General features: G+C 43.2%; 1 protein-coding gene across 1 annotated transcript in view; it reads right to left on the reverse strand.

Annotated features, from left to right (window-relative positions):
* Window positions 1–15,645, reverse strand: part of RAD18 (RAD18 E3 ubiquitin protein ligase) — a 121,592-nt gene that overhangs the window by 85,366 nt on the left and 20,581 nt on the right. The window contains exons 5-6 of the mRNA XM_019499785.2: window positions 4,545–4,900; window positions 1,033–1,132 (exon numbers count right to left, since the gene is read on the reverse strand). Of these exons, the coding sequence (XP_019355330.1) occupies window positions 1,033–1,132; window positions 4,545–4,900 (456 nt within the window). The remainder of the gene's footprint in view (window positions 1–1,032; window positions 1,133–4,544; window positions 4,901–15,645) is intronic.

Genomic DNA, 15,645 nt, shown 5'->3' on the forward strand with positions numbered 1-15,645 from the left:
CAATTCTTAACACCAAATTCTGTATTTTTACATTTAAGACCAAACAGAGATGAGCACGTCCCAGAGAGAGGAACTGAAGACATGCTATTACTACTGAAATCTACAATGTTATTGCAATAATATTAACATATTTTCACAATCATGCTTAAATTCTACAGTAGTTAATTGCTCATGCCAACTATTTTCTTTGATACTCCTTTAAATTCTGAGGAAATTAGGTAAAAATACTTTAAAATTATACAAAACAATGGTAGATCCTTTATCTTCCATAGAGAAAGTGTTTCCATTGCATACTTTTCATGAGCACTTACTGCTAAAAGTAACAAAAGAACAAACCAAAGATCAAAACCTGTCAAAATATGTTAGTTGGCATCTGTTTCATACTGTCCAGTACAGTTCTGTGGAAATGAGACTGGTTGAGATAGCTTTTAATGCTTTCCCTCTCTTCCTCTGATGAACAAAAAAAATGTGTTTATCTGTTAGCTAGCTCCAAGTCCTTAATATGATTTTAAATACATAAGTCTTGTGGCTCTCAAGAAAGCAGCTAATCATACCTTCTACTCTGTCAGTTTTTGTTGCTTTGATGCAAATATCTCAATGAAGGAAAAAGAGGGCAAAAAGATCCATGCTCTTCAGTTTACCAGTCCTGATCTGATCAACAGCCTGATTTTAAAGACACTTTAAAGCAATGATGCCTTTTCAGGAAATGAAAAAAACAAAGACAATTTTATGCTGAGAGAGTGCTAATGCTGGAAAACGTAACTATAGCAAAATTAACGTACAAGGCTATATTAACATAAAACAATACAAAATTTCAACAGACATTTTCCTACCATTGTAGGCCCAAATATAGTGCTGATGGTGAACCTACCTTGTCAGGGGAAGAAAAGCACCACCATCATTATTTGTACTACAGTTTTAATGTATAGCACATAGCACGTGTAGAAGAATGCATTTTGCACTCTTATAATCTACAACCTACTTCTTTCTACTACAGTAGTGGAGAAAACTCACCAGATCCATATTTCTTACCTCCTTAGGCTGTCCTTCTTCTCATCCCTTGTCAAACAACTATCTAGATGTTTGTTTATATACTGCTCTGGAATAGCAACCCCGCAAACAGGACAATCCACTGAAAAGAAAAGAGAAGATGTGCTGAGGGTGGAGTTCATTTTAAATCCTGTTTATTACTTACAGAAAATAAAAAACTAATTTCATACGAAAACTTCAACTGATACCTGTGGAGACTAAAACCCCAGAAATCAAGAGGCAGAGGAGGGATTCTAACATGTTTCCGAAACACCCAAAATAATTATTTTTTGGCATCTGTTTCTATTTCTACAAGATGTATTTATAATTTTGGAAAGCATCCTCTCCATCAGAACATAGAGAAAACATGCTCTTTTACCTGCATATCACATCTCTGCTCCTATATTTCTTTAAGGACTAATCTCAAGCTAATTGCAAATATACAAGACATCAACTGGGTTTTAGGTCACTTTTCTCTTTCCTCTACCATCTACCGTAAAATTCAACTCCCATGAATTTTTCATGTTTGTGCTCCCCATAACACATTTTGAAAACAAACTTACATTGAGGTGTGCAATGAATGCAAAACTCATATTTTTTCAATATGGCTACTAGGGTTGTGCAAAGCTTCAGTAGCTGATTCGGAGGAGATTCAGCCCAATTCAGCAGCTGAATCTCCAAATCCGAATAGAATCGGGAGACCAGTTAAAAGCTCCAAATCAAATCGGAAGCCTCTGAATTGATTCGGAAAAGATTCAGCCCGATTCAGAGATTTGGCCATAGACTAAACAGGCAGCAGTCCTCGAGGACACTGAACACAGCTGCCTCCAGCTAGTAAGTCTCCTGTGGTGGGCAGAGGGAGGAGGGAAGTGGGGGGGGGGCCAGGGAAGATCAACACCCCCCCGCAGCGAGGGAGGGATTGGGGCTGGGACAAGCTGTCCAGCCAAGACCAGGGGGTGGGGGGGGCGCGGCGCGTGGGCAGAGCTGTCCCTAGAGGCTTGCAGGGCCTTGGTGGAGGAGCGGGTGGCGAGAGGCAGCAGGGCATAGCCCCCATTCCCAGCACCTTCCACCACCCATCCAAAGCGCAGCCCAGCCCAGCCCGCCCCACACACATCTGGGGGCACATGCCCTCCTGGACTGGCGGCTTGTGGCAGCGGGAGCCCCCCTCCCCAAGTCCTGTGCCCAGGGCCATCCCTGGGGGGTGCGAATCGGGGTGACCGCCCCAGGCCCCATGGACAGTTCTGTACAAGCCCCATCGTGGCTGCCATGCATTGGCAGCTCTAGCCACTCCTCCAGCTACTCGCCACTCCCTCCCTGCCCCACGCCTCGCACACCCCTAGAAATGGCTCTGCCCACTTCCCCCCAACCCCAGCTGGGCAGCTTGTCCCAACCCCAATCCCTTCCTCACTGTGGGGGCATTGATCTGCCCCCACTCCCCTGCTTCCCTCCGCCCACCACAACAGACTTACCAGCTAGAGTCAGTCAGCTGCATCCAGCATGTTGAGGACTGCTGCCTGTTTAGTCTATGGCCAAATCTTCAGATCCAATTCAGCCAAATCGAATCAGGACAGTGATTCAGCTCACTGAATCAAATCACTATCCCTCCAAATCAGCCGAATCCAAAGCGAATACTTGCCACTTCACACAGGCCTAATGCCTACCCTCATGTGGTCTATTACTTTGAAGGCCAATTCTCTACTGATTGCTAAGGAGCAATTCTTCAATTGTCATATTATACCTGACTATGGGAAAAAGTCATTTAAAAGAATTTGTTTGCCCCTCTTAAAATGCCTAGCAATAGCAAGGAGTTTGACATTCTGGAGACAGACCGATGTAACAACAGTATTAATATCAAATGATACCAACATAAACTGCTATGTCTGCGTACTTCTATAGTAATACAAATGTAAAAAAAAATTACTGCAACTTTAACTCCATTTCAATCAGGCTTAAATTTACATCAAATTATAGCTACCTGATACCGCTATAGGATGACGCAAATGTAATAGTTAGATTATAACTACTGATGGGCATCCCTGAGCAGCAGTTCCCCCTTCCTTTTTAAAGCAGTTCAAAGGTACATTTGTCCATAGCCTGTGTGTAATTTCTACTTATTTGCAAAAACCATGCAAAAGTCAATAACGGTTATCCGATACAACTATTTTTGAACTACCAGCTCCTCACACTGTGTTCCAAATCAAAGATCGGTTAGCCAAGAATAGTACAATATACAAAATAACTCTACTTATTGTATTATTATATTTGAGGTTTATGGTTCAATTCCCAATTTAGTCAGAAGTAGTAATATTTTTTTTGTAACTACTTCAGCCCCTGTAGATCCTAGTGAGAGAAGCTCTTTTATATTGCTTGGCTAGCTACATCATGTTTGTTGGAATAACTTCTGTGTAATGGATGCTAAAGAAATCATCAGACCATTTATTTAACTGTTTTCCATAAAAATAGTAGGATTAAAATGTCCGGCTCCACAGGACTAAAATGAGGAGCAATAAAAAGAAAACTTTAATGTTAGTTTTTAATCACTGAAAGTGTTTTCATGATGCACAACACAAGGAAGCAGACCTTTTAATTAAGCAGATACCTTTTTCAAATACTAATTTTTCTAGCCGGAAGTATATTTTTAAGCGATGTCCAGCCAGCACAAGAATAGTTACGAATTTCTGAGCATTTATCTAATAATACACTGCCAAAAACAGATTTAAAAGAAAAAAAAAAAAGAGCTGAAGAAAGAGAATCTGTTTTTTATACTCCTAGATACTGTAGTATTTTATCTCCATCTAGGTTTTTAATCAGGTCAAGAGCATGTATGCCAGGATGTCAAAATTAAGATGATTCTGCCATATTGTTGTAGCTGGTTTCATTATCTCAAAGAATGAAAATGATTATTGTATTCATCTCAGCACTACAGAAAACAGCCAGCTATGGAAGAGTGATTTTTTTGGGATAACTTAGCATACAATTATTGATTCAACTGTTGTATTACAGGGCTAAGCTTAAATAATAAATATTAAGTTCCCCTGAACTGTAGTTATGATAGAACAGGCCTAGTACAGATGCAAGCACCAAAAAAAAAAAAAAAAAATCAGGATTTCTGTTTTGTTTTAACTTGTAACTGAGTAAATTTGTTGCCATACAGTGCTGTTTTTACAAAGTCTTGCATTTTAGTAATAACTTCTAAAAATTAAACAGTATTTTTATCACTTGATGTTCAGCCAAGATTCCTCATCATGCCTAGGGTGGCTGGCACATTATCCTTGAAGATTTAGCAGCAGTCCAATGCCACTGACTAGCCTCACAGATGTACCAACGCCACTGCCATCTGAATGAAGCACACAGCAGTTAGAGCAGAAGGTAAAGACTTGTACCTGTCACCCCAAAATATTACAAAAAGATTAATTAAACTTCAACACCCACTGAGGGGAAGGCAAGCTTCCTATCAAGGACAGATGCAATTCACAATTTGGGTGCATAAGGCAAACTCACTGTAGACCACTCACCTTTTGTAACTACTTTCATTGAAGATGTAGAAGGTTTCTCAGGATTCCTACTGCATTCAGGAGTCTTTGTTGCCTCTGTTTCACTGATTCTGTGATTCTCTCCAGTGCTAATAAAACTAATATCCTTTTCCTGCTTAATTTTGGAATCTTTATATTCTGCTTCAGCAGCAACAGATTTCTTTTCAGCAGTCTGAGTGCTTTCTTTCCTCAAAAAACTGTCCATAAGTTGCTTATCTTGCTTTAAAGGTGAAGAAACCATGAACCCTACAGCATGACTTGTGCCAATAGAAAGTTTGGCATGGGTCGTTGATGGAGAAACTGGTGGAGAATCCAAAACCAACTGGAACAGCTGTTGCCTAAAAGGATCCAAAAGGCAACATGGCATTCAATAAATATAGCATAGCAGCATCAACCCCTGCTCCAGAGTCAGATCATCCCTATCTAACTCATACCAGACAAATGTTTGTCCAATCTGCACTCAAAAACTTCAAGTAACAAAGATCCCATTACCCCTCTTGCTAATCAGTTCTAGTGTTACATCACCTTCACAGCTACAATTTTTTTTCTAATATCTAACCTATGTCTCCTTTTTTAGCCCCTTACTCTTTTCTACCACCTGCAGAGAGAAAACAATTTGTCACTATCCCCCTAAAAGCCTTTTCTGCACTTGTAATCTATTATAACATTATTATCTTTTCCCTGTGCACTCTTCTCTTCCGTTCTTTGAGACGGATATAATACATGACAATAGAAAGGCAAGGTGCCTACAACTCCAAATCCAATCCTGCCTGCTAATCATAGAAAATCAGGGTTGGAAGGGACCTCAGGAGGTCATCTAGTCCAAGCCCCTGCTCAAAGCAAGAACGTCCCCAAGAATTATATCATCCCAGCCAAGACGGTATCTAGCTGAGTCTTAAAAACCTCCAAGGATGGAAATTCCACCACCTCTATGGCTAGCCTGTTCCAGTGTTTACTACCCTCCTTGTGGGAAAGATTTTCCTAATATCTAACCTAAACTTCCCTTGCTACAACTTGAGATCATTGCTCCTTATTATCATCCACCACCACTGAGAACAGTCCAGCTCCACCCTCTTTTGAACCCCACTTCAGGTAGTTGAAGGCTGGTATTAAATCCCTTCTCAGTCTTCTCTTCTCTAGACTAAATAAGCCCAGTTCCCTCAATGTCTCCTCAGAAGTTCTGTACTCCAACCCCCCAACCATTTTCAGTGCCCAACACTGGACTCTCTCCAAAATGTCCACATCCTTTCTGTAGTGGGGGGCCCATAACAGGACACAGTGCTCCAGATGTGGCTGCACCAGTGTTAAGTAGAGGAAATAATCACTTCCCCTGATCTGCTGAACACACTCCTACCAACACAGCCCAGTATGCCATCAGCCTTCTTTGCAACAAGGGCACACTCTTGGCTCATATTCATTTTACTGTCCACTGTAACCCCCAGGTCCTTTTCTGCAGAGCTGATGAATCATGCAACCCTCATGAATCATCCTGTTCATGGAAGACAGGCAACAACAATTCATTTATAAATTCTAAATACCTATATATTTTGGTGTTTGATTTGGGGTTTCAGAGCTCTCCCTGCCCCCTTCGCTCACCAGAACCTGGGTCCAGCTACGGCTTTGTCTCCCGCTGCTTTGTGGCAGAGCAGCTGACATGCCAAGTGCTTTGGCCCTGCCCCTCTTGGTGCTCATTACTGCCAAGCCACAGTGCCCCTTCCCCCCCAGCCCTGGCCCTGTTGGTGCCCCTCACTTCCAACCCACAGCCCCCACCTCCCCAGGTGCCCCTCACTTGGGACCTGCAGCCTCCCTCCACCCCTTCCCCCATCCCTGCCAGTTCCCCTCACTCCCAACCCACAGTCCCCTACCCTCCCCAGCCTTGCTGGTGCTCCTCACTCCCAACCCACAGCCCCCTGCCCCACCAGCTATCAGGGCTACGAGACCAGGGCCAGGGCCAGCAGCCCCCTGCCCCACCCCAGCAGCACCCGAACCCCGGCTGCTGTGCACGGGACCTGGCAGCTGCTGTAGTCCGACTGAAGCATGGAGCCCAGCCCCTCCTCTCCCCCCAGCATCACAGCTGGACCAGAGCAGAGTCCAGGGCAACAGATGCAGGACTCAGAGCTCTCCGCCTTGCCCTCTGCCCAAGGGCCTCTCTGGCCCAGTGGCGGGACCAGCAGAGGAGGGCAGCATGGCTTCAGTGCCACTGCTGCAGGGACCCACACGCCAGCCGCACCGCTATGGCAATGCTCCCCCATCCACCCAGCAGCAGCAGGTTCAGCAGCACAGAGTTGTACCTCCCACTTCACCATGGCAATGCAGAGGTGCGGAGCTCCCTGTAGCAGCAGCAGCACCAAGTCTCTCCACCCTCCCATCCTAGGTCCGACTTGCTGAGCCATGCAGGCCCCTGGGGAGAGGGCAGCAGGATGGGGAGCCCCAAACCCACAGTGGGCAGTCCACATCCTACCCTGCCCTATGCACAAATCTGTGGGGGGACATGAATGCCCCCCAGGAGTGCGTACATTGGCAGGGAGCTGGCTCCCCCACCCACCCTCCCCAGCTGGCCCTGCAGCCACCCATTCCCAGCCTGGCCCCAGTACCACCCTGGCTAAGCAACGCCCCCCCGTCCCAGCCCTGCCCTGCTCCCCACTCTGGAGCAGGTTATCCCAAGAGGTGGTGGAATCTCCATCCTAGGAGGCTTTTAAGACCTGGCTAGACAAAGCCTTGGCTGGGATGATCTAGTTGGGGATGGTCCTGCTTTGAGCAGGGGTTTGAACTAAATGACCTCCTGACGTCCCTTCCAACCCTCATTTTCTATGATTCTATGACTAGTTTGAAAGCTGATGCAAAACATGAAGCTCCCCAAACCTCACAAAGGAGCTGAAACCTAAGGGAACCCCAGAATCATCCTCATTTCCGAATAAATTAGGAAGAACAGGTTGTTAGCCTCTCTGAAAGGTCCCCCAAAAGTAGGTTACCCTCCATCTCTTTCATACTATATGAACTTGGCAATCCTTTCAAGCACACAGAGTTGGCTAAATTAGAAAAAAAAAATCAAAGACAGTAAGAGATTTATGGAGAAAGATAAAAAGGCAACAAAGGGAACATGAAAAGCATAGAGGAAGAGGTAAAGTACACACGATGGAAGAGAAAGAGGTTGGAAACAAGCTCAGGAAGAAAGAAGAAAGGGACACTGAAGACATCACAGACACCATTAAAATAGAGAGAAAATGGTGTGCAATCTAGAAGAATAAGGTATTTTTCAAATAAAAGAAAGCAGGAAGTAAAGGATCTTTAAAAAAAAAAAAAAGTATCAGAACATGTCAGTGGGTTACATTATAGCACACAGTAGCAGACAGCTGTTTTACTCCTTTTCACTGCGGACAGTTTTCTCTCTGACTTGCAGTGCTGGATAATGATTTTCAAGCCATAGTTTTATGCCTAAAAGTATCCCCACCAGTTGTGTCAATGACTCAGGAAACAGAGAGGGCCCTGCCCTCCCCAGAAACAATGGCACTTCATCCCATGTACTACAGCAGTCCTTTCTCCACATTCATCCTTGCCCTTCTTGAGTATCACTTAAACTCAGAACCAGTGATGACAGCCCACTCAACTGAAAAAGCCCATTGAAGTACGAACCACGAGGGCTTGAAATATGCCTTGTGTCCATCACTTGCACACCCCATTAAAACCATTTGGGAAGCAGGTAGCTTGACCTGCAGAATAAGTTTACTCACAAAGTAGGATTGGGAAGTGTTCCCACCCGGAAGCATCTGTTAAGTCCACCCACTGGTATGCCACATTGCTTTTGCTGGTTACCTGGGTCAGTCAATCTGTTCACCCATGTGCTGTTTACTGCCGCACAGATATCCTGATCAGACGTAAGCTTTGTAATTGAAGGCTGGCGCACAGCCATCTGTAGCTGACAGCACTTTCAGCTCCAGAGGAGCTCACCGACCTGTATGATATTCTATCAGTTATTAGGCATGCAACCCTAATGCTTCTCTGTGGCCCCATGCTGAGGTCTGGGACTTCATTACCCTTTCAAGAAGAGGAGCATGTACAGATGCCTCTGAATTCTAGTTATGAAAAGGCACGCAGGCGGAAGCTGGTATTTGAATTTATTAAGGAGATGGGGTGCAACCAGAACCCAAAGTAGTTCTGCACAAAGGGAAAGAAGCTCCAGCTGGTTATAAGTTTTAAGGAGAATAACAGAGGCTCTGGCAGGACCTGCCACTACTCCAAGGAGCCAGGCTATATTTTTGCCAAGATCCAATCATTCAGCTGCTACATTTCACACACTTCGCCAACACCACCACTAATGTTAAAGAAAACACAGACCAGAAGACTGATCCTGACATCCAAGGTCTCAGTAATCAACCCTGCGGCAGAGCTCCAGAACCCCCTCAAGTTCCAGACAGATAACAAAACTGTGGAGGAAACCCCTTTCAGTAATTACCTATAATCCACAGATTCAGAGAAGTAGAGTCAGAAGGGACCTTGTATATCATCAAGTCCAACCCCCCTGCCCTGGGCAGGAGAGAAAACCAGGCTCAAATGACCCCAGCCAGGTAGACGTCAAGCCTCCTCTTAAAGACCCCCAGGGTAGGAGCCGTCACCACTTCCCTTGGAAGTTGGTTCCAGATCCTAGCCACCCCGACTGTGAAGTAGTGCCTTCGGATGTCTAGCCTAAACCTACTCTCTAACAATTTGTGGCCGTTATTCCTTGTTACCCCGGGAGGAGCTAGGGGGAACAGGGTCTCTCCCAAACCCCGCTGGTTCCCCCCCTGGGACTGACAATAAGCTGACTGTTAACCCTGGCCACACATTGCATTTAAGGCACCATAGAAACCTGCCATTAACATGTTTTACATTCTATGGGGAACATTTTTATGGCTCGTTTCCTATTTTATGGTACTTTAAATTGGGTGCACATGTAGCATTTATCCACATGTACCCTTCCAATTTATGCTGCAGTTAACATGTTGATCACAGCATAAATGTAACATGGGCCTAAAAGACGCACCTAGAAGCCAGAGTTTTAAATCAGATTCTTACAGATTACAAGATTACCCTAACACTTGTAAATGGCAATTTACATCAGTCCCAGGACACTGAACTGCTGCAGCACAAATTAGACAGTCAAGACCAATTAAGAGAAGCAGCAAACAAACATTTTTCTTTTGCTTATAATTAGATATGCCTTGGAGATTTCTAGCAGTCAAAAGGAAGTTTATTCCATGACAGACTTATAAACACCAAAAGGTCTAACTTGCTTTTTCATAGAACTAAGCTTAGGGGAAATGTAAAAACCCAAGTGATTAAGAAAATAAACACAAACGTTGAAATTCACTTCAGTGAACAGGACCTTACTGCAGGAGGTTTAGACTAACTAGCTTCTTGGTAAGAGTTTAGAAGGGAAGCAAGTTTCACCCTAAAATACCAGCAAACTTTGAGGCAATATTATGGTTTTTCAAAGCCTTAAGGTATTATCATTGGCATTTGAGAGTATGTATCTTTACTGCATGTCAATGAACAGTATTGTACAGTATTGAGACATGGTGGACTGCTGCACTCTGCATCATGGGTCACCCATAGATGAACCCAAATTAGACATTTTATTCATAAATATTTGAGCACAAGTCACTTAAGTTAGGGGCTGCATTTACACATGCTCCCAATGGAACAGAATTGTTCTTGCTGATGGTGTTTGCCTTACAGAAAAGAAATGCAAATTTCTTCAGTCTCTCCCACATTCCCATAAGGGCAGTCGAACACAAAAAAATGGGCACTGACAGTCAAACTGATTTATCAAACTCTGCTTTTGGGTTATTAAGCTGCAGTTTTTATACAGAAAGCCAGTGGGTACCCTTCACTTCACTGCAGCAAACTAAACCGTGTACAGTTAAGATAATGTAAAGCAGCCCCAAACACAATCATTTGGCTTAGTATAAAACTTCAGCACTCAAATGCAATTACTAACAAAGACGACTAATAGGTTTCTAATTGGTGATAGCCAAAAGCTTTGCTAGTGGCCCACAGCCTTGTTTTCTTCTGCTACAGCGCTAAATTTATTGCTCCCATCTTAGCTTATTCTCTCATTGTCATCGAGAGCACATCCTTTTATCCAAATTACATGTTCTGCTATTTATAACTGTGAGACAATTACTTTTTATTCATTTCTTTGCAGCATGGAGAAATGCCAAACCCTAGTTGACAGATATATGAATTAAATTCACTCTTCAGATCAATCTATTTACTCACTACATCTTAGACTGATATATTTCCCCACGTTTCCAAAATGTCTTTCCCAGGAAAAATAACACTACATGCCTATAACTTGCAGGTCTCTCAAACACTTCAGTGCAGTGATTACAGCCCCTTCAAGGATCATGGGAACAGCCAGCCCAAGTAACAGGAAGAGCCTTTTTAAAAAGGAGTTTGGGCCTGTGAGACAGCGATTTCAGACCCAACTTTGTTTGAGCCAAACCAACCCTGTAAAAGGCTGAAGGAGCAGCAGGGAAAGCTATTGGAGGTAAGGCATCACCTAGAACAGATAGGGGAAAGGTCCTCTTGGGCCCTGAAACCTCCTTCACTTAAAGGGAACAGCTTGACCTTACTTGGTAAATGAGCATTTAAAGGACCAAGGTTCTTTGGGTAGGTTCTTTGGACTGATATCTTTTATTAGACCAGCTGAGTAGTTGGAAAAAAGTTTGCTGCAAGCTTTCAGGCACACAAGCTTTCAGGCACAATCACCCTTCTTCCAGCATAGGGAGTCTCTACTGTTCCAAGATCTCCAAGATCTTCCTTGGAGATTTCAGACTAGCAGAGACTCCCTATGCCAGAAGAAGGGTGATGCGCCCGAAAGCTTGCAAAGAACTCTTTCCCAAGTACTCAGTTGGTCTAATAAAAGATATCACATCTACCCAAAGAACTTTGCCTATGTCCTTAGACCAACACGGCTACAACCAAAAATGCAGCAGCCTGTTTAAAGGACCTAAGCCTTTCCATAGATGAGGAGACAGGCCAGCAGAACTCAAAACAAATTTGTAATCTATTAAAACAAGAGTTATGATCCTATAAAAATGTAAATGCTAAAAACAAGATAGCTATACTAGATGGAAGTGCTTGTAACTTCATCTCTCACTGTAAAAGTGTTCTGGTTGATGATAAAACCTTAAGGAAAAAGGCTGAAAAAATATTACCCAACAAGTAAAAATCCAACTTGTCTTTACCAACAGGTAAAAATATTTTATACCATCTGTCTAGGAACCAAATCATGTCATGCTGGGACAGAAAGACACACAAAGAGAATTTCTAAAGCTATCTGCAACCAGACATTTGGATTAACACAATATGAAGAACTTAATTCAGCTGTCTACCCTAGAACTACAATATTTTAACCTGTCCAGTGAAAACACAAAGACATTGGGTCTGTCTAGGCTTATTTTGAGATAAATTCAAATGCTCCTGCTAAATTCCAGAAAGGAAAGAAAAATCTCAAACTGGATTTTCCCAGCCCTTATGTTTTTCAGACCAAATACCACAGCTACAGTGAAGCGGCGTGATGACATCTAGCGGCCAGATTTTGCATGTGATAAGACAAAGGATCCCTTATACATTGCCAGAAAAAATGGAAAGAGCATGGGCATATCCGATTCATGCGAGACAGTCTCATTTCTCTGAACCGACACTACTTGAAGTTCTTTTTAACTGTTACTATCACCCTCCCTAACTAAATTCCAGTTAAACAAGCTCCCTGTTATCCCTAGTGGTTCTGATCGTTGTTACTCAAGCAGTTTTGGCAAATAGGATTAAAAGGCAGATTCATTAGTCACGCCAAATCCAGAAAGCAGGAGGCCCAGAAGGAAAGGCTACCACACAAATAAGAAAGAGCCTCACTTTCAATTACAGCCATATTGATAAATTTCATCTAGAAACTGATTTCAGTGATAAATATTGGGAGAATGTGCAAAACACATTTTGCATTATGCTTACAACTTAATCCATCCACAATTAGAAATAAACAGTGAACTTTATTCTATGTTCTTATAGATTTAACACTACAGACTAGTATTACATCTTAAAAGTTTCAGCAAATAGTTTGTTGGCTTATTGACAGAAAAGCGATAAATGCCTCGTAACTAGAAAACTCAAGTTTGAGAATATGAGCATTCTTTACTTAAGTGGTTCAAGGAGGAGTTAACAAGATTTGGATATAATCAGCATGCTATAACCCTCATCTTTCCATGTCTTCTCCACCTCCCTCTCCCCCCATCATTTATTGCCATCTTCTTGCATTTGCTGTAGCTTAGATTGCAAACTCTGGACAAACTGTTTCTTTTTTTTTTTTGCCTCTAAACTGCCGTGTGTACTTATGCTGCTGCCTAATAAACAGCATGCCCTCCAAAAAAGGAGCGAATTGTCAGCGGGCACAGCTTTAATAACAGCACACAAGTCTGGGAAGAACTGGCCAAACTTAAAAGCCACAAGGTAAAGAAAAGCCAAACAAAGTAAAGCATACAGCAAAACTGCACAGCAGGTTCCTTTCTCTATCAAGGGACCAAGGTTTCCACTGGATCTGGAGTCCAGGTTTCTCTTTACTTGTCACTTCATAGATGCTTATGTGAGTAAGTAGAGCGGGAAACCAACACTTCCAAATCAAAAATCCATGACACTAAAAATGGGATTAACCCTCCTAAGGGTTCCACAGAACAACCACAAATCTCTGGCAGGGTTGCACTCCTCTGCCCCTCCTCCCCCCCTGGTGTTTATATCCCACTCGTTCAACTTTTCTTATAAGTATATCACTATATAAAAGGTTACAGCATTTGGTCTCTACAGGCAGTAAAGCTATATTACAAGGGAGAAGTGGGGAGATAAGTATTTGCTCATATGAACAACCTGCTAACTAGTACGCTGGATTAGAAAACCAAAGGACTACTGTGGAAGGTAAAGCAAACCTTTCTTTGCCATATTTTTTTTAATATAATCACTGGGTGTTTATATAATGTGTGTGCGCGTGCGTGCGCACGCACGCACGCACATGAACACACACTCTCTCACCTAAATGGTCTCTTTATTACAAAATAAAAACAAACAAGTTTATTATAACAATTATTCAAGTTTGGATTTCTAATCATTTTCAATGCCGCTATTTCATGGCAACAGATACTGCTCAGGGAAACACAGGACCATTTATTTGACTCTCCAAGGTTCAATATTTGCTTTTATGACTTATTCAAAAAGTGGCCAATTCTGTCCTCGGAGGATGCCCAAGCAGCAAGCCTGCAAACTGGAGGAAAGGCTGTTCTGGAGCAACTATAATAGCCTCTGGGCTGCAATTGCTCCCACTGGGTGATGCACACCTTTGGCCTGTGGCCTGGCCAGTGGACTGGCACATAGCCTGGCTCTCTCAAAAATCGTCTCCTCTGCAGGTCCTTCGAGAGGGACCACACAGAACTTAAGGACAACACAAGCAACTTCCTAAATTCCTCCCTCTTTACCTGTATTGGGAAATTATACCACAGCCCTACAGTCACAAGGGAGGAACAGCACACAGTGCACTACTGGTGAACATTCACATGCAGAAAGGTGAATTACAAGATGCCCATATCAATGTTATTAGTATTAGGACCCCAATCCTTTAAATATTTGAGCACGAACTTAAAGTTAAGCAAAAGCAGAAGCAGGAGCAGGGTTTCCAACTCCTTGGCCTGGTGCTTCTTTTCCATTCCTATGCACACTCTGACCTTGAAGCATAAAGCTTTTACTCAGCTAAATGTACTAGCAACATTATTTTCCTTCCCTGCAGGCCTAATTTAAATAATACATTTGCATTTGTGGACAACTGAAAAGATTTATTTAAGGCCTTATTTTCATAAATGCTGAGCATCTGGAGCTCTAAGAGAAGATCAGTACAGGCTGCAGGTGCTCTGCACTTTTAAAAAACAACAGTTTTAGGTAGCTGTAGGGGACAGCTGATAAGGTTCCGGGGGGGAGGACGGTATGTCCTGCAGGGCATAAAAACAAGCCTTGTTTGACTGAACGGGGCTCCAAAACTGTATGTTCAGAAGCCCTACATGCAACACTATTCCTACTGAAGTCAGGTTTGCCTGCAGAGTAACTGCAGTGTCTGGCTATAAATGACAAACTACTGCAGATATGTTTGTTTTTGCAGTTTCCTGGCTCCTGCACACAATTTCAGCATCTTTGTATGACTGACAAAGAGGTTACACAGAAAGAAATATGATGCTGGCCTCAAAACCGTATGTATACAGCATCTCTCTGCCACATCTGTGAGCAGCAATCAAGAAACAGCTAGGCTTGGGGCAAATAAGGTGGCTTCTATTCTTGTACACATCATTTGTATCCAAGGTTTTTTTGGCAAGTAACATGCATATGAACGCCACAAAAATTAAGCACCACTCCTCCACAGCAGAACAGATTTTTTTGCCCTCTCACCCTGCTGCCTTGAGGAGCTGCAGTCGCTTTACCATATGGTGCCCATACCTTACTCAGAGGGCTTCTGAGGTTTCTCCTCCAATGTACTACCTTGTCCACAGCTCAGAGCACGAGTACAGCCTAAAAAGGCTCCTTAGGTATCAGAACTGCTGCCCTCAGCTCACCAATCTCTCAAAGCTGTATGGACTGCCACTTCACAAGCCAAGCCACTGGCAGGCAAGACAGAGAAACAACCAGTTTTACACAGCACATGCCAAGCCCTTAGAGTCCATTCTTGGTTCAGAAAAAAAAATGCCCCTGCACAGAAGCTCTTCTGCAGACAGTGGACACACCTACACCCTAATACCTGTAATAACAGGTACTAACTTAACGCACTGCAATCAGCACTACTGCGCGGTAGCGTCGGCACACATCTTTTAGGATATGCTAATGCACAGTAGATTAATTCTACTGCACATTAGCATGGCTTTCATGCTAGAATTAATCTACTGCACTTTTAACATCCCATGTAGTACTTTGATGCAGGAATTGATCTCAAACCAGGAGGGGACTGAGGAAAACAACTGTTCCCTACTCAATTTCCCTACAGCTTCACATGGGCAAAATGAACTGCCTGCAGTTACTA

The sequence above is a fragment of the Alligator mississippiensis genome, chromosome 12, assembly GCF_030867095.1.
Source record: "Alligator mississippiensis isolate rAllMis1 chromosome 12, rAllMis1, whole genome shotgun sequence".
NCBI classification, from domain to species: domain Eukaryota; kingdom Metazoa; phylum Chordata; order Crocodylia; family Alligatoridae; genus Alligator; species Alligator mississippiensis.